The 21,159-nt window shown below is 40.6% G+C and overlaps 1 protein-coding gene across 2 annotated transcripts in view; it reads right to left on the reverse strand.

The window, feature by feature from the left end:
* arid4b (AT-rich interaction domain 4B) overlaps positions 1 to 21,159 on the reverse strand; it is a 154,971-nt gene that overhangs the window by 117,219 nt on the left and 16,593 nt on the right. For both annotated transcript variants that reach the window (XM_072251029.1, XM_072251028.1), the window contains exon 3: positions 13,282 to 13,392. In XM_072251029.1, the coding sequence (XP_072107130.1) occupies positions 13,282 to 13,392 (111 nt within the window). The remainder of the gene's footprint in view (positions 1 to 13,281; positions 13,393 to 21,159) is intronic.

Genomic DNA, 21,159 nt, shown 5'->3' on the forward strand with positions numbered 1-21,159 from the left:
GTTAACCCTTCATTCCTGGGATCAGTCTTGTGAATCTCCTCAAGAAATGAAAATACCTTGTAACAAAGGTAATACAATATTTCCGAGCTGGGGAGGGGCTTTAAATTGCATGCAGATTGAGGAAATCAAACTGGCAAAAGCAGTTTACAGGATGAGTTCATAGAATGCAATCAGGACAGTTTTCTGGAACAGCATGTCATAGGATCAGCCAGCAAATAGATAATCTTGCAAACACGAGGAAATCTGCAGTTGCTGGAAATTCCAGCAACGCACACAAAATGCTGGTGGAACGCTGCAGGACAGGCAGCATCCATAATCTTATCCATAACCAAAATAGATAATCTTAGCTGCTCTTCTGTGTGATGAGACAGGATTAATTAATAATCTCATAGCAAAAGATCCTCTAGGGAAAAAATAATTACCGCAGAATTTTGCATGTATTTTGTCAGATACAGTTGAGTCAGAAATTATAATTTTGAACTTAAATAGAGCCAATTATGAGCATTAATGGATGGTTTGCAGAATTACAAAGGAAAATTAGCTCAATAAGGTTTGCCAGCAGATGAACTGTTCCCACAGCCAATGGGCTCATTTTCAAGGACTCTTCATCTCATGCTCTTGCTATCTATTGCTTTTTTGTTTATCATTAATATTATTTTCTTATTGTAGCTGCATAGTTCACTGTTTTTTGTACATTGTTTGCTCGTCCATCCTGTTGGGTACAGTCTTTCATTGATTCTATAGTGTTTCTTGTACTGACTGTGAATGCCTGTGAGAAAATGAATCTCAGGGGTGCTTCTCAGGCAGGGGTTGATGTGCTCAATCACCAACTTCTCAAAATATTTCATCACTGTAGATGTAAGTGCTACTGGACAATAGTCATTGAGCTAGGTAACCAAAAGCACTGAAATAAGTGAAATGTGCTTGAAGCAGGTGGGTGCCTCAGACTGCTGGTGAGAGGTTAAAGATCTCAGTAAACACTCCAGACGGTTATCAGCAGAGGTCTTTAGTACTTGGCCAGGTCCCCCAGCTGGGCCAGATGTTTTCCAAGATTTCACCCACCTTAAGGATGTTCTTATGTTGGCCTCAGAGACTCAATCACAGGATCATCAGGGACTGTGGGAGTTCATGATCGCTCCTCCATGATTTGACAGTCAAAGCAAGCATAGAAAGCATTCAGCTCATCTGGAAGCGAAGCCCTGTTGTCACTGATTTTACTTTAGAGGGGGGGGATAGCATTCAAGCCCTCCACAACTGTCAAGTCTCCTTCATTGATTCAACCATCAGGGTCCTGAACTGGTGTGCTTAACTTCATCACTCACCACAACTCTGAACTGATTCTGTGATCTACAGACTCACTTTCAAGGTACTCTTTACAACCCATGTTCTCAGTATTATTTTTTTTATTTGGACAGTTTGTCTTCTTTTGCACCTTGATTGTTTGTCAGTCTATTTATTTACGTTACTTTGTAGATTCTGTTGTATTTCTTTATTTCCCTGTAAATGCCTGCAAAAAAATGAATCTGAAGGAAGTACATGGTAACATACTGTACTGCATGTATTTACTTTGATAATAAATTTACTTTGAAGTAAGCTTCTCAGATCATTATAAGGACATCATTATAAAGAGACAGGTTGTTAGGGGTGCTAGGGCGTATTCTGGAATTAGGTTGTACGGGTGTCCTCCGCTTTTCGAACGTTCGCTTTACGAAACCTCAGTTACGAAAGACCTACATTAGTTACTTGTTTTCGCTAACAGGTGTTTTCACTGTTACGAAAAAAATCGGCGCGCGAAAAAAAGGCAGGACGCGCCCCGAGCAGCCACTCTCCCCCGGATTCAGAACGGCATTCTTGCCGGCATTGCTTAAACTGTGCCTGTGAGCAGCCGTTAGCAAGATGAGTTCTAAGGTATCGGAAAAGCCTAAAAGAACTCATAAAGGTGTTACACTTAGCGTAAAACTAGACATAATTAAGCGTTTTGATCGTGGTGAACGAAGTAAGGACAAAGTGAGTTTGGCTTGTGGAAGTTGACGAAGATGATGTTGAAGAGGTTTTGGCATCCCATGACCAAGAACTGATAGATGAAGAGCTGATGCAATTGGAAGAGGAAAGGATAACAATCAAAACCGAATGCAGAAGTGAAAGTGAAGTCGTCCAGGAACTGAACGCGAGGCAACTACGTGAGATTTTCGCTGCAATGATGAAGTACGACTTTAATTTTGAAAGGGTACGTCGGTTTAGGGCATATTTGCAGGATGGTTTGAGTGCTTACAAAGAACTGTATGATAGAAAAATGCGCGAGGCTAAGCAGTCAAGCAAGCCTTCCACATCAGCCACAGCAGACGATGAACCACGACCTTTGACATCGAGGCATATAGAAGAAGATGACCTGCCTACCCTCATGGAAACAGACGACGAGATGACACCCCAGTGTCCCACCACCCCAAACCCCGGGCCACAGAGATACCAATCCACGGAGAATGCAGCGGTAGCCGGGAGGCACCCAGCACATCTTTAAGAAAAAAAGCCGAAATAAACAAGCTAATTAATTAGGTGCCGCCCGGCATGTAAACGTCGGCCCAGATCAGAGACGATTGCCGATTGCGTCGCCTCTGATCTGAGCCAACATTTACATGCCGGGCGGCACCTAATTAATCAGCTTGTTTATTTCGGCTTTTTTCTTAAAGATGTGCTGGGTGCATCATGGCCACCATTGTACCATTGCATTCTTGGCAGATCGGTATCGGTCGGCAGTCTGGAGGGTGGGGGCCACTGCACCAGCCCAACCTGCGACGACTCACCCTAACACACCATCATCAGTGTACTCGGTGCTTTCCCAATTCCGGTAAGTGATACTACACTCTACATACATTATTTCTACTTTATATCGGCTGTGTATTTTTACATGTCATTTGGTATGATTTAGCGGCTTCATAGCTTAAAGGTTACTGGAGAGCACTTGCGCCGTGTTTTTGCCGAGAGTGTTTGCGTGAGATTTTCCCTATGGAGAACAATGCAGGCAATTATTGTGGAAAAGAATTTCTACTTTATATAGGCTGTGTATTCATCATATCATTCCTGCTTTTACTATATGTTACTGTTATTTTAGGTTTTATGTGTTATTTGACATGATTTGGTAGGTTATTTTTGGGTCTGCGAACGCTCACAAAATTTTCCCATATAAATAAATGGTAATTGCTTCTTCGCTTTACGACATTCCGGCTTACGAACCATTTCATAGGAATGCTCTACCTTTGGATGGTAGGGGAAACCTGTATAGCAAAATATTAACTTCAGTAACCAATCTTTAGACTTGAATGTGGATTGCAGATTAACTTTAAAAAGCAACCATGAACAAAAGGTTCCTCGAGCTGTGGACAGTAGGTAAATGAAAAATCAAATAATGTGGATTAACATTCATTTTGGGTGTCTGGAAAGTGGGTGTGAAAATCATATGTAACTCAAAGGAAGCATTGTAGTTACATTGTAAATATAGAATTGCCCTTTGGTCTTTAGCATATAAAATTTCATGTAATATCAGGTCAAACAGGCCTCTTCCTCCAGAGTATACCTCATGTTGTTGAATAAAAAACTACTTCTTTATCTATCAGCTGCATCTCTCTAGTGACTTTATTCATGTTACAACAAGAGGCAGACAGTGGTGAGAGAAAGTATTGTGTTTACATTGGAAAATACAGAGCACTTTTCAATTACAGATCATAAGAAAGAAATTGAAAAGGTCCAATTTAGAAACTTGTCCATAAATTACATTCTATTCAAAAGAAATCTGGCTGCTGAAATACAAATGTCAGAGGACCTTCAAAAGGCATGAACATTGATTTCCCTGACCTTCACTGATTTCTTCCTCCCACCCCTTGTCTCTTTTTCCACTCTGCATTCAGGCTGGCCTCTTACTCCTTTCTATTCTCCTCACCTTTCCATCACCTCCCTCTAGTGCCCCTCATGCTTCCCTTTTTCTCATGACCCACTCTTTCTCCACTATCAGATACTTTCTTCTTCAGCCTGTTACCTCTTCAGTTTCTCACCATCCATCCCAACTCCCTTTCTCCTTACCTGATTTCATTTATCATCTCGCAGCTTTTACTTCTCCCCTTCCCCTGCCTTCTTATTCTGGCTTCTTCCCTCTTCCTTTCCAGTCCTGAAGAAGGGTTACAGCCTGAAACATCAACTGTTTAGTCCCCTCCATAGATACTGTCTGACCTGCTGAGTTCCTCCTTCTTTTTGTGTTTGTTGCTCTGGATTTCCAGAATCTGCAGAATGTCGTGTTTAAGACACACAGCCATCTTTGTTAAAGAATTTTTTGCTGGAATGAACAATGATAGCCTCCAGCATGAGGACCAATTCTCGAAATTAGTCACAGATGTGCATGTCTCACTATCACAATGTGCTGATGAGATTACTGAAGGAGTGTTAACTGCATGATTTAGAGTGTTTTGGACAGGTATATATTGAGCAACAGATGTTAAATTTAATCTGCTATGACTTGTTCTGGGGAAAGATATAAGAAATGTACATCAAAGGAATAAATTGAGTGCTACAATGGTGTAGCAGTTAGCACAACACTACTACAGCATGGGGCGATCCAAAATTCAGAGTATAAATCTGGTGCCATCCGCAAGCAGTTTGTACGTTCTCCCTTTGAACTGTGTGGGTTTCCTCTGGGTGTTCTGGTTTTCTCTCTCAGTCCAAAGATATTCCGGCTTGCAAGTTAATTGATCATTGTAAGTTGTCCTGTGATTAAGCTAGGGTTGAATTGGTAGGTTGCTGGGTAGTGCAGCTCGTTGGGCCGGAAGGGCCTATTCCACACTGTACTTATCAGCACCAGCGGATTATTGGCACCCAATTGCCCACCATTGAGAACATTTACCATAAATGCTGCCTGGGCAGGGCGAAGAGCATTATCAAGGATGCATCTCACCCTAACCATGGAATTTTCACTCTCCTCCCAGTCAGTAGGCGCTACAGGAACCTCTGCTCCTGCACCAGCAGGCACAGGAAGAGCTTCTTCCCTGAGGATGTGACCCTGCTGAACCTCACATCACAGCGCTAAGCAGTATTGCACCCATATTGTACTGTCTCAGTACTTATATATTTGTGTGCTGTAGCACTTACTTTTTATTCGCAGTTATTTTGTAAATAACACTATTCTTTGTATTTCTGGTTAGATGCTAACTGAATTTCATTGGCTTTGTATCTGTACTCGGCACAATGACAATAAAGTTGAATCTAATCTATTTCAAAAAAAAGAACAATTGGACTTTTTTTAAAAAAAGAAAAACAGAAAATGTTGATGAAATCTTTTGTAAAAAAAAATACATGTCCATGGGAAGTTTCGTTTCTTTTGTATGCTGCTTATCTCTGTCCACTGACGAAATTTGCTCTTCTAAAATTAGTATGTTTCCCACTCTTTATTTCAGTGCTGAGTTTGTAAATCTTTTGCAGTGTGAAGGATTAAAAAGTATGAATTTAAGATCATTCCCACCATAAAGATTCAGGAGATATTTTTGAACAGAGAGACATCACAACATTGGAATCAGCAATGGAAGATGAATGCACAATAGATTTTAAAAGCGAGTGGATAAGGCACAGAACAGTAAGCACAGGAACAGGCCCTTTGACCCACAATGTTGTGCTGAACCAAATAATAACCAAATGTCTAACAGACTAACCTCTTCTGCCCACAGTGTCCCTACCCTCCATTTTTTTCCAAATGTATGTGCCTATCTATATGTTTCTTAAAAGTCCCTAACGTATGTGCCTCTGCTACCACCCCAGACAACACAGTCTAGCCACCCACCACATTGTGTAAAACCTTGCTCTCACATTTCCTTTGAAATGACCCCTTCTCATTTTAAAAGCATGCCCTCTGATGTTAGACATTTTAACTTTTGGAAAAAGATGCTGTCAGGCTATCTACGCTTCTCATATTCTTATAAACCAGCGGTCCCCAACCACTGGGCCGCAAAGCATGTGCTACCAGGCCGCAAGGAAATGATAGGAGTCAGCTGCACCTTTCCTCATTCCCTGTCACGCACCGTTGAACTTGAACATAGGGTTGCCAACTGTCTTATATTTGCCAGGACATCCCGTATATTGGGCTAAATTGGTTTGTCCCATACGGGACCGCCCTTGTCCTGTATTTCCCCCGCTAATTTACAGCGTTCCTATTAAACCTTTCATGCCGAAATGGCGTAAAGCGCAGAAGCAATTACCATTAATTTATATGGGAAAAATTTTTGAGCATTCCCAGACCCAAAAAATAACTTACTAAATCATACCAAATACCACATAAAACCTAAAATAACACTAACATATAGTAAAAGCAGAAATGAATGATAAATACACAGCCTATATAAAGTAGAAATAATGTATGTACAGTGTAGTTTCACTGAACAGAATCGCCCAAAACCGATTTGTGGAAAAAATATTGGCACGTACGCGCATGCGTACATCACGCATGAGAACACAGGTGCCCGCGCAAGGCTTCATGGTCATGGTATATCTTTCTCAGGGTAAACACAAGTGTCCCGGGATTTGACTGCTACTTTTGTCCCTTATTTGGGAGTGAGAAAGTTGGCAACTCTAACTGTAAAAGACATGTTGAGGTGAGTTTAACCCTACTTGAACCCCCACCCCCGGTCAGGCGGTCCGCAAGAATATTGTCAATATTAAACCGGTCCGTGGTGCAAAAAAGGTTGGGGACTCCTGTTATAAACCTCTATCTGATCTCCGCTCAGCCTCCACTGCTCCAAAGAAAACAACCCAAATTTGTTCAACCTCTCATTACAGCATATGTCCTTTAATCTAGGCCAGGGGTCCCCAACCTTTTATGCGCTGTGGACCGGTTTAACATTGACAGTATTCTTGCGGACCAGCCGACCCGGGGGGGGGGGGGGGGGGGGGGCGGTGTAGGGTTGCCAACGGACAAGAGTAGCAGTCAAAGAAAGACTACAATGACCATGAAGCCCTGTGCGGGCACCAGTGTGCATGCATGTACCTGCCGATATTATTCTCTGCAAAGCGTTTTTGGCGATTCTGTTCCGGGGGGGGGGGGGGGGCGCGGGTGTTCATCACGACCGGAATATTGGTAATAAGGGGCTAATACACTCAATTTCGTTTCGAAAAGGGTTTATCTAACGAATTTAATATTAAACACACAGCGCATATTTTCCTCGCATGAATATAGTGATGAGTCAATCATCAGGGGAGGACGGGGAGCTTGAAGTGTTGAAAGAACTTCCAGTAGAAGTGGTAGAGGCAGGTTCGATATTATTTAAAGAAAAATTGGGTAGGTATATGGACAGGAAAGGAATGGAGGGGTATGGGCTGAGTGCAGGTCAGTGGGACTAGGTGAGAGTAACTTTCGGCACGGAGTAGAAGGGCCGAGATCACCTATTTCTGTGCTGTAATTGTTATATGGTTATGTAAGTCACTTATCAGTCAATAGCATCATAACATTTTAAGTAACGTTTGGATATTAAACATACAGCGCATATTTTCCCCGTATGAACATATAAAATCATTGCAACACACCAGTATCACTGAATCAGTGGCAGCCCTGGGCTTGTTTCCCTGCAACAAGACGGTCCTATCGAGGGGTGATGGGAGACAGCGATACTCGAAGGAGGTTCCTTATGTCCAGTCTATTTAGTTTTCGTCGCATTCATTGCAGAGATATGTTGGAAATGGAAGCAACGTTTTCAGTTCTTTTGTGGCTATCTCAGGATATTTAGCCTTGACTTTGATCCAGAATGCCGGCAGAGATGTTATGTCAAACATACTTTTCAGCCCGCCGTCATTTACAAGCTCGAGGAGTTGATCTTCTTCCCGCGCTGACATGGATGACGTGTGGTTAATGACCTCGCGTGTGTTCAGGCTCAACAGTGGGCGTGACAGGGAATGAGGAAAGGTGCAGCTGACTCATATCGCCAAATCATATCGTTTCCTCGCGGCCCGGTAGCAAATGCTCTGCGGCCCGGGGGTTGGGGACCGCTGATCTAGGCTACATCCTGGTGAACCTCTTTGCACCCTCTCCAAACACTCGACATCCTTCTTATATTGGGGTGACCAGAACTGTATGCAATACTCTATTTAGGCTGCATCTGGAGTAATAAAGCTGCAACATAACCTCCTGACTTTTGAACTGGACTGGATAAAATAGTTAAAATTAACAAGGGAATATGACTAAATGCATTATCTTTTAAATAATTGCTGAGCAAGTATTATAGGTCATACATTCTCCTGGTGAAAGTTCTATCATTGTCCTTTCATGAACATAAATAGCCCTCCAGTATCTTGTTAAAATCTCAATGTTTTTTTTTGGTGTAAACCACAACAGAAGCAAATTCTGCACACAGCAATCACACACAAACATATCAACCAGATGGCAATCAATCAAACCCTAGAAAACCTCACTCTCTCTCTTCAATGATTCTGTACTCTTACAAACACCACAAGAGTTCAACAAGAAGGAAGCTGCATAAAAGGAGGAAAGAAGTGAGTGAAAGGAATGAAAGAACACAAAATAAGAATCAGAATCAGGTTTATTATCACTGGCATGTGACGTGAAATTTGTTAACTTAGCAGCAGCAGTTCAATACCTAATATAGAAGAGAAAAAAATAAAAATAATGATAAGTAAATCAATTACAAAATACATATATTGAATAGACATGCCAAATCTCTTCAATCTCCTAATAAAGTATAGCTGCTGTCGTGCCTTCTTTATAACTACATCAATATGTTGGGACTAGGTTAGATCCTCAGAGATCTTGACACCCAGGAACTTGAAGCTGCTCACTCTCTCCACTTCTGATCCCTCTATGAGGATTGGTATGTGTTCCTTTGTCTTACCCTTCCTGAAGTCCACAATCACCTCTTTTGTCTTACTGACGTTGAGTGCAAGGTTGTTGCTACGGCACCACTCCACTAGTTGGCATAGCTCACTCCTGTACGCCCTCTAGTCACCACCTGAGATTCTACCAGCAATGGTTGTATCATCAGCAAATTTATGAATGGTGTTTGGGCTATCCCTAGCCACACAGTCATATGTATGTAGAGTAGAGCAGTGGGCTAAGCACACAGCCCTAAGGTGCGCCAGTGTTGATCTTCAGTGAGGAGGATATGTTATCACCAATCTGCACAGATTGTGGTCTTCCGGTTAGGAAGTCAAGGATCCAATTGCAGAGGGAGGTACAGAAGCCCAGGTTCTGCAACTTCTCAATCAGGATTGTAATCAGAATAAGAATATGACAACAAACTCAACACGGACATAAAGAGTGGGAGACATACTAATTGAATGAGAGCAAATTTTATCAGTGAACAGATCAAGCAGCATACAAAAGAAATGAAACTTTCCATGGGTACATATTGCTTTGGAATCCAGTCATTAATGGAAAGAATCCCCAACACCACAACCACCACAATACAGCCTGTTGCTCTCCATTCAAGTTGTGCTCACAATGCCGAAAAAGAAAATAACCCAATCTTATGCCTGAATAAGAGCTAACAGGAAGCACATATAATAAAACTATTATAATACAAGCTGAAACTGCAAAAGGGAAATCAGGGTAGATTAGATGAAAATGGGACATTACAGAACAGCACAGCACAGGAACAGGCCTTCAGTCCACAATGTCTGTGTTGACCATGATCCCAATTAAATATAATCCCACCCACCTGCACGTAGGCTATACCTCGGGGTTGGCATGGTAATATAGTGGTTAGTGTAACACTATTACACTGCCCTGCCAGCAACCTGCTTTCAATTCCCGCCACTGTCTGTACTGTCGTACGTTCTCCCCGTGACCTGCATGGGTTTTCTGCAGGTGCTCTAGTTTCCTCCCACATTTCAAAGCTGTACAATTTAGTAGGTTAATTGGACTCAGGGGTATAATTGTATGGTGCAGACTCAATGGGGCAGAAAGGTTTATTACTGCGCTATAGCTCAAAATAAAAAAAGTAAACAAATCCCTCAATTCTCTGACTGTCTAAATGCTTCTCTTTCCAGTAACTATTTAATTAAATTGTCAACTTCTACACCCCTCCCCCTTCAGTGAACCTTCAACAGCTACAACACAAAATCTACAACTCAATTTACCTTTAAATTCTCATCAAACTTGGACAATCAATGGTTAATCCCCTGACACAACAATCATCAAAATTCATTACAGTCATAACGCATTAACTGCATATTAACAAATTCGTTGTTCATATACAATAAACCCGACATGTGGCAACATTTACAGGATTTTTAATCTCCTGGTTATTTTAATATTGGCTTGCAAAATAATCAGCTTGGAAGGGAGATGGGACATAACGTTGTATAAACAAGATCAAAACCTTGACTTTGATAGACACTAAAAAATGGAATATAACAGTTAAAACGAACAAAAAAATCCACATGCTTTATCTTTATTTACAGTTCAGACTTGTATTTCAAGGTCACGATATAACTTTTGTGATTCATTGAATGAATTTGAAAAACCGACTATAAAGACTAAAGTAAGTTAAATTAGAAGGAACTTTATAGTTGCTTCTCCCTATTTTCCATTTTGTAGTCATTTTTTAATTCATTCAATGAATCACAAAAGCTGTATCAGGATTTATTGAACGGATACTGACTACAAAATAGGAAGAAGGAACTGAATAAATCACATCAGATTGGCAAAGTGATATTTCACAAGGATCAAATCTGTAACATGGAAGCACAAGTTCAATAAGTTTCCAAATCACTCTAATTGGATAGTGGAGCAGAACAAAATAACTTCAGGATGACATCAATAAATTTGAAGTATAGATGTCTAATTTGTTTACTAAATTTTAACATCTACAAGTACAAAGTGGTACATTTTATCAAGAATAAAAGCAGTCACACACTTCTTGAAAAATGTGTTGAATAAGGAAAAAAAAAGAAAAACAGATCAGGGAGTACAGATCTTATCAGAGATAGCATGTTAGGTTACCAACTGAAGGCCCATTGCCTGCGAGCCCGAGAGCCCGAGAGCCACTGGAGGCTGGGGGCCCAGAAGTTTGACTGTGTATGTGAGTGGGTGGGAGGAAAGAAAGAAGCTTGTTTTGCTCTTGCTCTTTATTTACTTGTTGTATTCTATTTTGTCATGTTCTGTGTTGTTCTGCCAAGTATTGTGGGCATGCTGTGTTGTTGCTGGAATGTGTGACAACACTTGCGGGCTATCCGCAGCACATCCTTGGTTTTGTATTGGTTGTTAACACAAATGATGCATTTCATTCGATGTACATGTGAATCGGAAGCTGAATGCTCTTTCTCTTCAAGAAGTCATGGGCAAAAATTTCTTGGAGTCAGTTGGAACATTCCATTTTCTCCCCCAAAGAAATGTTGAAAACATTCTCAAATTATTTCTTTTTATATCAGGCAGACAAAAACTAGGAATAAAATGTCTCTTTGGTAGTCTAGTTTTGGGTGTACAAACAACATGGTCTGCCCAGCATAATGAGTCTCAGTGTTGGAACGCTAGTCTGGGTCAAGATAAAGACATTCATTTGCTTCTGCTGCCAGTGGATTTGGGAGAATTTTGCAGCAACAAGAATCGGTGGTACCTTTCCTGTGCTAAGTTATGCACTAGTCAGTTTGGATAGAGAATTTTTGATCTTAAATACTACATCTGTTTCTCTGGAAAATGCTGGAAGTGCACAGCAGGTAAGATAGAGAAACAATGCAAGAAACATTGTCTTACTCTGTCTTATATTTTAAAAAATATTTTCAGTTATTCGACATTTAGCAGATTACAGTCACTTTTTGTGCCAGTAAAGGTGGCTATGGCCACGTGAGAGTTCTATGAAATTATGAGAGGCACAAATAGGATAGGTAGCCAGGGTCTGTTTCACGTGGCAGAGAAGGCTAAAGTTATGTTCAAGGTCAGAGGGAGGAGGTTTGGTGTGTATCTGGAATGAGGTGCTAGAGGAAAACCATTTAGGAGGCATCTGGACAGATACTTGAGCATGCAGGGTACAGAGGCACATGGAATTAATGCAGGCAAGTGGTATTAGTATAGATGGGTATGATGGTTGGCATTGACATGGTGGCTGTAGGGCTTGTATCTGTATCATACAACTCTATGATGACAATAAATGCAAGAGATTCTGCAGATACTGGAAATTTTAATTTTAATTATTTATTTAGTGATACAGCATGGAATCTGCCTTTGGCCCGCACCACTCAGCTACTCCCAACAACCCCAGTTTCACTCTAACCTAATCATGGGTCAATTTACAATGACCGATTATCTACCTGATACATCTTTGGACTGTGGAAAGAAGCCAGAGCACCCAGAGGAAACCCTCGTGGTCCTGCCGAGAACATACAAGCTCTTTACAGGTGGCACTGGAATTGAACTCTGATGCCCTGAGCTTTAATAACATCAAGCAAACTACTACGCTACTGTTGCTGTAAAGTACCACTCGTCAGCAATTGTGCAAGTTTGATTGATTTCTCAAACCTTGATTTCAACTTCTAACTCTTTCTGTTACCTAAGAAACTACAGCTTTGCTGATTCACATTTTACTCAGTAACTCAAGTGGGAAAGCAAGAGGACAGGATAGTGACAGCACTGACAGGTGTGACTGAGAGATCAATGTTCCAGATAACCAAATATGCTCAAATCAGACTACAGACCAGACTTTCCAGACTACAAATGCAACTGAACCACTAATTTTCATATAAAGTACTTCCAGTGATAAATCACTGTCTTCTGATGACATTCTCCCAAGCAGTTAAAGACTGATATTGTACCAGCCTCTCAATATAAAAAGACTTCCATGACCTAATACCATTTTAGTTTACTAGGACAATCATAATTGCTTAACTACAAGTGATTAAAATAGTGACCTCAAAAATATAGCTAGGTTTTGAAGCCACAGCTTGAATAGTTGAACAATCCGCACCACTTAGGATTATTCTATAAATTGGTTAAATTTGTCAACCAAAGGAGGCAATATGGACTTTAATATGTCTTCTGCAGGTTACATACAGGTAAGGCGAGACAACACAGAGCATTTTTAGTGAACCCTGGCAAACTTCCGCATTTCACAATTAAAGATACAGTGGAGGATAAAGAACATTTACAGTACTTGAGTATCTTAATCCAATACTAATGCTTACAATCTCTCGCACTATATTTTAACTGGACACCAGTATTGGGGTTAGTGGAGTGAAGAAGAGAATTTTAAATCAGGAAACAAAAGTTGGAACCAAAATTTTCATTGTTACCCATGAGTTACATACCTTTACTTTGACAAGCCTTTTTGCTGTCTTGATCTTGGCTTCACAGAATGCCCCTCTGTATTTAGCACTCACATCAGTACCAACTGTTAGATAGGGAGGTTCATCGATTGCCTGTAAAAGGAAACAAAAGCATATTTTCACTACCTTTGGTCTGGTTAGCTTTCAGTAAACAGAACTATTACATCCACATACTGCACAAGAGCACTTCCTGCTTGCAATGTGTTGAGAACATAATCTGAGGCTGCTGGGGATGGCAGACTGCCAGCAGTTCCACCGTAACTTGGGAGTGCCTGCTTCCCATTCATCTTGACAGAGCACTGAAAGAACTGAAAGTATTCAAGTCCTAGTTCCTGTAGGTGAAAGTGCAAAACACTTTACGCTGCAACACGATTACACATTGGAACACAAAACAAGTACAAACTTCAGCAGCAGAAGTCGTAGCAGTAACAATCAAAACAACTCATTACCTTGCGCAGCTGTCGCAGTCAGCTTTTAAATCAGGCTTTGCACATTGATTGTTTGTTAGTCTTTATTTATGTATACTTATTCATCGATTCTATTGCATTTCTCTACTTTCTGCAAATGCCTGCTAGAAAATGAATTTCAAGGTAGTAATGGTGACATACACTCAGTGGCCACTTTATTAGGTATAGGAGTGGAACCTTGTCAGTTCTTCTGCTGCCGTAGCCCATCCACTTCAAGGTTCAACATGTGCGTTCAGAGGTGCTCTTCTGCACACCACTGTTCTAAGGCATGATTATTTGAGTTACTGTAGCCTTCCTGTCAGCTTGAACCAGTTTGGCCATTCTCCTCTGACCACTCTCATTAACAAGCCGTTTTTGACAAAAGAGCTGCCACAACCTGGATTTTTTTTTTGCTTTTTGCACCATTCTCTGTAAACTCATGTGTGAAGATCCCAGGAGATCAGCAGTTTCTGAGATAGGTACTCAAACCACCCTGTCTGGCACCAACAATCATTCTTCAGACAAAGTCACTTCAATCACATTTCTTTCCTATTCTGATGTTTGATTTGAACAACAACTGACCCTCTTGACCTTGTCTGCATGCTTTTATGCATCGAGTTGCTGCCACGTGGTTGGCTGATTAGAGATTTGCATTAACAAGTAGGTTTACAGATGAACTTAATAAAGTGGCCACTGGGCTATTTTATTATGTTGATAATAAATTTACTCAATTTTTTACTTTACAATAATTCTTAGCAATAAGTTTTTTTGAAAAGATGGCAATGTCTCAGTTTTCCTGCTGGTCTTCAGTGAAAATTTTTGCTCCCAAGTTCTTCTACCTGTGATTTGCCAGTTAGGTAGTATTCATGAAGAGGTAAACCATTGAAGGTATTGCACTTTTGTCATGAACTGCAGGAACTCCAGATACCATCTGAACTTTTCCAGATGGGTACATTTTCAATCTTCTAAACATAACAGCCTTTCTTACAATGTATAGGCCTGTTTTACTTTTGGTTCAGTTCTTGTGTTGAGGTAAGTATTCAGTATAGGTATTGCTGATGCCACAAGTCATTCAGATTCAAAGAATGGGACATGGGCAAGGTAAACATCTAGACGACTATCTGAAAATTTCACGTTGGCTGTTTTAATCACTGCTTTATCTCTATTTCTAGTTTTGTCTCGAATTGGGCATCTGGGGCAGGCAAACCCAGGCAAAGTAACTGGCTATGCAGCAACAACGTTTTGTACCACCCACTGCTAAGTCCCAGATCTCTTGACTTTCAAAGGTGCCAAATTCAGCAGCCAGTCTTCCAAGCTTTTCTATACCTGCAACTCCAAAAGCACCTTGGATTCTTGCAAGGGCAGTAATATAATAAAATTAATGATGAGGTATCACATTTTGTCCTGCTTTTCTACCCCACTGATTTGAAACATTTAAATTCACACTAATTTAAACCCAAACATTTTCAGTCAAGCACGCCAGTTTACTCAACCCATCAGTGAACTATCCACAAGATCACCTTGAGACAGCTCCTGACAATGCAAAAGTACAGCACATTTTAATTTCTTTATAAAAGAGGCACAAGGATATTCTTTGGAAATTATAAATTTAAGACAATTCTACTTCTGATCTCCATATATTAGTACCCTCAACTTAAGCTAGTTAAACAGCTAACCCCTAAAATGTGAGTGATCCCATGGTACTCATTTGAAGAGTAGGGCAAATTGTCCTGGTGTCCAAGGCAATTCTCAGGCTGAAATCAGAAGTGCCAAGATCGACCTTCTAGTTATTTATCTCATTGGTGGCTGCAGAACATCCTACAATAGTGACTGCAGAGTAAAAAAAGCATTTGGTGACAGAAAAGTACTTTAAGACTTCCAGAGACTGTAAGTGAAGCTGCTGAAATACACGATCGTCACTTTGTCTGAGGAATGCATTTCTCCTGTTTGGATGTGGTTTAAACAATCACTGGCTGTCATAAACAACCTAATGTCATTTAATTGTATGAATTTCAGAAAGATAATCATGCCATTGAGTGATCCCATTTGCTTTTCTGTGGAAACAACTTCATCTGTACAATTTACTTGTGTAACATAGGAATACAGCAATTTCACCAGATTCACAATTATAACAACTCCTCGTCACACTATGTATAGTTTTAACACCAAATCTTAATAAGATTCAACTTTTAAATGAATTTTAAATGCCCCTAAAAATACATCTGAGGAAAAACTTGTGTATTGTTAATTTGTAAATCATTGCCAATTGAAATTCAGTTTTTAAAATCACCTTAAACATTCAATGCTTGCAAGTACTGGGTTACTGCATTTTCATACAGCGAGTTGTTTACTGTGCTATATACTTCACATGTATTTTGAATTATGTAAACTTGAACAAAAGTAGACAATTATCCAATTAATATATCGAAAAATTGGAATAATAAAATGTTAATATAGTGCACTGTATTACATGTGCTCAGAGCCATTTGGGAGGTGGGCATTGTTACAGAATGGGAAATGGAGTGCCAAATTTAAGTACACATAGTGAAGAAGCCATTTGCCTTTGAGATGAACATTTTCATAGATATGTTAGCCAGCATCCCAAACTGAATTCACTACTTCCTGTCTCAGGGTAGAAAATATCGTCACAGAACATTAAAATGCATTCAGTGGCCCTTTATTGGTAGACGCTCTTCTGCACACCACTGCTGTTACATGTAGTTATTTGATTTACTGTCCCCTTCCTGTCAGCTTGAATCAGCTCAGCACTGAGGCTGGTACTCTTCAGCCTGGTGGCATGGGACCCAACACACCTGCACCACCCACCCAATGGTAGCAGCTAGAAAAGAGTGAAATGGGGCAAACCCAGGCAGATGGGACAGGCTCAGGTGGGGATCTTGGTTGACATGGAGAAGTGAGCTGAACACCGGTTCATCCTCCACCCTCAGCTTCTACGGCTTAACCTTTAATCTGGCTCGGCGCTTGAATTGACGAATTGATGTGTGTTGGTTGAATTTCCAGCACCTGCAGAATTCCTGTTGTTTGCGAAACATAGTTTCATTTTTTTTGCTCTCATGCCAGGACAGCTGTGGCTGCCGCAGCTTTGGTCATACCTGAATCTTGAGAGTCCAGTTCAGCAAATCCTTCCGAATACGCCGAAATGGACACTCATCAATACAGGTATTCTAATAGGTACATCGATGGAAGGAGTATGGAGGACTATGGCCCAGGTGCAGGTCGATGGGACGAAGGAGACCAATGGTTTGGCACAGAATAGATGGGCCAAAGGCCCTGTTTCTGTACTGTAGTGTTCTATGACTTCATGATACCACAAAAAACACCAAATTGCTCAACCAGTTCAAAGGCACATCTCCCAAAGGGGAATTACTGGCTTCAGATTGCAGCAATTGAAGTCCAGAATAAATCTAATCAGTAGAATAGTCAGTAGTTTTGTTAGCTGCCACAAAACAACACCATATATCACCAGCACCATCTTGAACATGCAGATGTATAGGTGTAATGAATAAAGTAGCCACTGAGTGCAGAAGTCCACCTTCACTATCCCACTCAGCTCCATTTAAAGAGGATATTGGTTAAAACTCATGCAGAATATTTTAATCATTATGCTGAAGAAAGGGAAACAACACTTGTGCCAGAAATGTGCTGACTCTGTATCTGACAGGCAAGTCAGGCAATTAGGTAGGATTTTGAAGAACTATAGTTGGAAATATTTCATACACCAAATCAAACTGGAATGTGGGTCACAGCTTGCTTCCTGTAAAGCAACTTTAAAACTTGTTTTTTTTTATTGCTGTAATTTGCATTGTCGATAATAAACTATGTCATGGATGTGGAATGATCACGGCATTTGATCATGATGAACCTTCAGCATGGGGGAACTATGTCCCATGCACCAGTGATACTGGGTCATGCCATCTAATTTTTTGATTCTTCTTCCCTACTTTATGACCAGAATTCTCTGTTTGGACTTGAGGATAGAGGGAGGAAAAAGGGGGAAGCACTCTTCCATTTCAACTTATTAATGTGAAAAATTCTTCAATATTCCTCTTTTGTTAACATTCATTATTTGCTAAGTACAAAATCATCACTATTAGTCATTCAATAATGCTAACTAGATATTTATTAGTACCATCAAAACATTTAAAAACCTTTATTTTAATTTAAATCTAATTTGAACACACTTTAAATGGAATTTATTTTTTAGCTCAATACTGCACCATGTATGAAAATAGCATTTAACATCAGCCAGAAATACCTGCAAATAGAAAAGCCAAGGAGCTCTTTAGTCTCCATACTTGCACTACCAGCTGAGGAAAAACAGAATCCTTTTTTGCTCACTTTTTTTCCTTACTACCTCTCAATGTGAACTGTGTCCAGGGTGGACATTACAATTCTTGTATAGTATTATGGCTTATAGAATGAAACACCTCCCCCCACCCCCCAACCATATCAATTCTCTTCATTTAGTATGAGGTAGAGTGAATCTATCAAGCAAGTGAAAATAAACTACAGTTCACTTACTCCCAATATCATGGGGATTGTCCATGACAGGATATCTGTGCGGGAGAGTTTTTAAAGTGGGAAAGCCGTTGCACAGGGGCAGTTCCACTCGCTCGATCTGAGAGATCTGGTTCTGGGGTCTACCTTGGTTGCAGTGGATGACCATGCTGCCTTCTATGCCTTGTCATGCCCTTTGCTCTCCACGGAACATTGCAATACCACCTTCTTTACATGTAGTATTAAGCACAAAGCCAGCAGTCTAAGCAAGATGCATACACCAGAAGTCAAATTTAAGTCCACACTTTGTACAGGTTCTGCACTAATATAATGGGAAGCACATACTCTTCTTTCTGCCAATACATCCCAAGCCTTGTGTCAGTTGATAACATAATACAGACAACTCCAGATTCTCAAGGTACCAAATTACTGCCTCCATTTACTACAAGTAAAGCAAACAGCTCAAGCACACACAAATAAAAGCCCCTTTGTCAGCAAATAAACCAAATCCTTCCCAAAATGTCTATCGTTCCTTCTTCTTCATAGATACTGCCTGACAGGCTGAGTTTACTTATTTTTATTTGGAGATGCAGCACAGTCACAGGTGATTAGACACTGCCTAATTACACCCATATGACCAATTAACCTGCTAACTTGTACATCTTTCAAACTTGGGAGGAAATCGGAGTACCCAGAAAAAATCCAAGCAGTCACGAGAAGAATGTACAATCTCCTTAAAGTCAGAGACAGGAATCGAACCCGGGTCACTGGCGTAACTGCTATATGACCATTCCAGCAGCATTTTGTGTCAGCTACTCAAGATTTCCAGCATATGATTTGCTCTCTTAAGATTCAAATTTTCAATAGGATTGGTTTGCTGCCCATGTTTATTTTTAATATATAATTTCTAGAATTGAGATTTGTGTATGATTCCAATTATATGACCTTACAAGCTGATCAGGGCAAGTCTACAGATTCAGCTCAAATACACAATTTACAATCCCACTGCATCTTCCATAGTCTCATCTAACCTTCATACAGTGTTCCAAACAGTAGTTATCATTCCAATATAGGAAACTTGGCAGCCAATTTGTGCACAAAATGATCCCTCACAGCAATTTAATAATGTCCAGATTATTCATTTTTGTGATGCCAACTGAGAAGATGATTTTAGTCAGGATATAGCAAAAACTGTCTCAAAATAATACTATCAATTTTTTTCACATTCCCTAACAGAGCAGATGTAAAAATATCTGCCCATATGGGTGGGTGCAAGTTCTTGCATCTTCACTGTTGTCCTTGTAGTGAAGGCAACTCCCAAAACACTGCGCCTTCAATATACTGTGTTCAGTGCTCCCGGTGTGGCCTTCTGTATATTGATAGGACCCAACGTAGATTGGGAGACCACTTTGCCAAGCACCTATGCTCCATCCACCAGAGAAAGCAGGATCTCCCAGTGGCCACGCATTTTATTTCCACTTCCCATTCTCATATGTCCATCCAAGGCCTCCTCCACTGTTGCGATGAGGCCACATAGGTTGGAGGAACAACACCTTATATTCTGTTTGGGTAACCTCCAACCTGATGGCATGAACATCGATTTCTCAAACTTCTGGTAGCGCCCCACCCCCTTTACCATTTCCTATCCCCTTTTCCCTCTCTCACCTTATCTCCTTGCCTACCCATCACCTTCCTCTGGTGCTCCTTCCCCCTTTTCTTTCTTCCATGGCCTTCTGTCTCTTTCAGCAATCAACTTCCCAGTTCTTTACTTCATCCTTCCCCCTCCAGGTTTCAACTATCACCTTGTGTTCCTCTCTTCCCTCCCACCACCTTTTAAATCTACTCTCTCGCTTTTGCTTTCCAGTCCTGCTGAGTTCCTCCAGCATTTTGTGTGTTGCACAGATTTGCAGCATCTGCAGATTTTCAGTTGTTTGCGCCTTCAGTGGTGTACGCTTTATACAACTGAGTCTTGCGTTAATACAATATAAATGTGCAGCAAATTTCTATCATTTGGAGATTGAATAAAAACAACCAGTGTAGATGAATTTTCTAAAGCAATGTAAAAGGGATTTCAAGAGCAATGTAACAACAGTTTGAAGTAACATATAATAAAAACTGAGTCTTTTACAACAAAAAAAACTACATGTGTATGCTACACAGCAAAACCAGCATTCAAATACACAGAGCTCCGCAATCCTGCCATACCTGGCCTAAGTGGTAATTAAACAGCTAACAGGATGAGGAGATTCTAAGGACATCCTCATTCTCAATGATGAAGGGACCTATAGCTAGGCTGAAGTACTGTGCATTCAGCCAAAAGTTCCATGTGAATAACCCATCATATTTTCCCCCTGAGATCTCCACCATTATGTAAGCCAGCCTTCAGCCAATTTGAGTCACTCCTAATAGAATTTAAAAAAAGGCTGAGATCACGGTTTACTGCAAAGGTTATGGAACCCAACAATAAAATAGTGGATACAGCCCAGTCCATCATAGGCAGAGCCGTCCCCACCACCGAGCACATCTACAAGGAGTGCTGCCACAAGAAAGCAGCATCCATCATTAAGGACCCCCTCCATCCAGACCACGCTGTCTTTTCACTGCTATAATTAGGAAGGAGGTACACAAGCCTTGCGTCCAACAACAGGTTCAGGAAAATTATAACCTTCAACTGTCTGGCTTCTGAAACTTCACTCACCCTAACTCTGAACTGACTCCACAACCGAGAGACTCATGCCCATGGCTTCTACAACTGATGCTCTCTACATGATGCATTTATTATTGTTTTTTTTGCATTTGCTCAGTGTGTTCTTTTGCACATTGGTTGTTTGTCAGTCTTTATGTGTAGTTTTTCACTGATTCCATTGTATTTCTTTGTTCTAATGTGAATGCCTGC

The sequence above is a fragment of the Mobula birostris genome, chromosome 2, assembly GCF_030028105.1.
Source record: "Mobula birostris isolate sMobBir1 chromosome 2, sMobBir1.hap1, whole genome shotgun sequence".
Lineage (NCBI taxonomy): Eukaryota > Metazoa > Chordata > Chondrichthyes > Myliobatiformes > Myliobatidae > Mobula > Mobula birostris.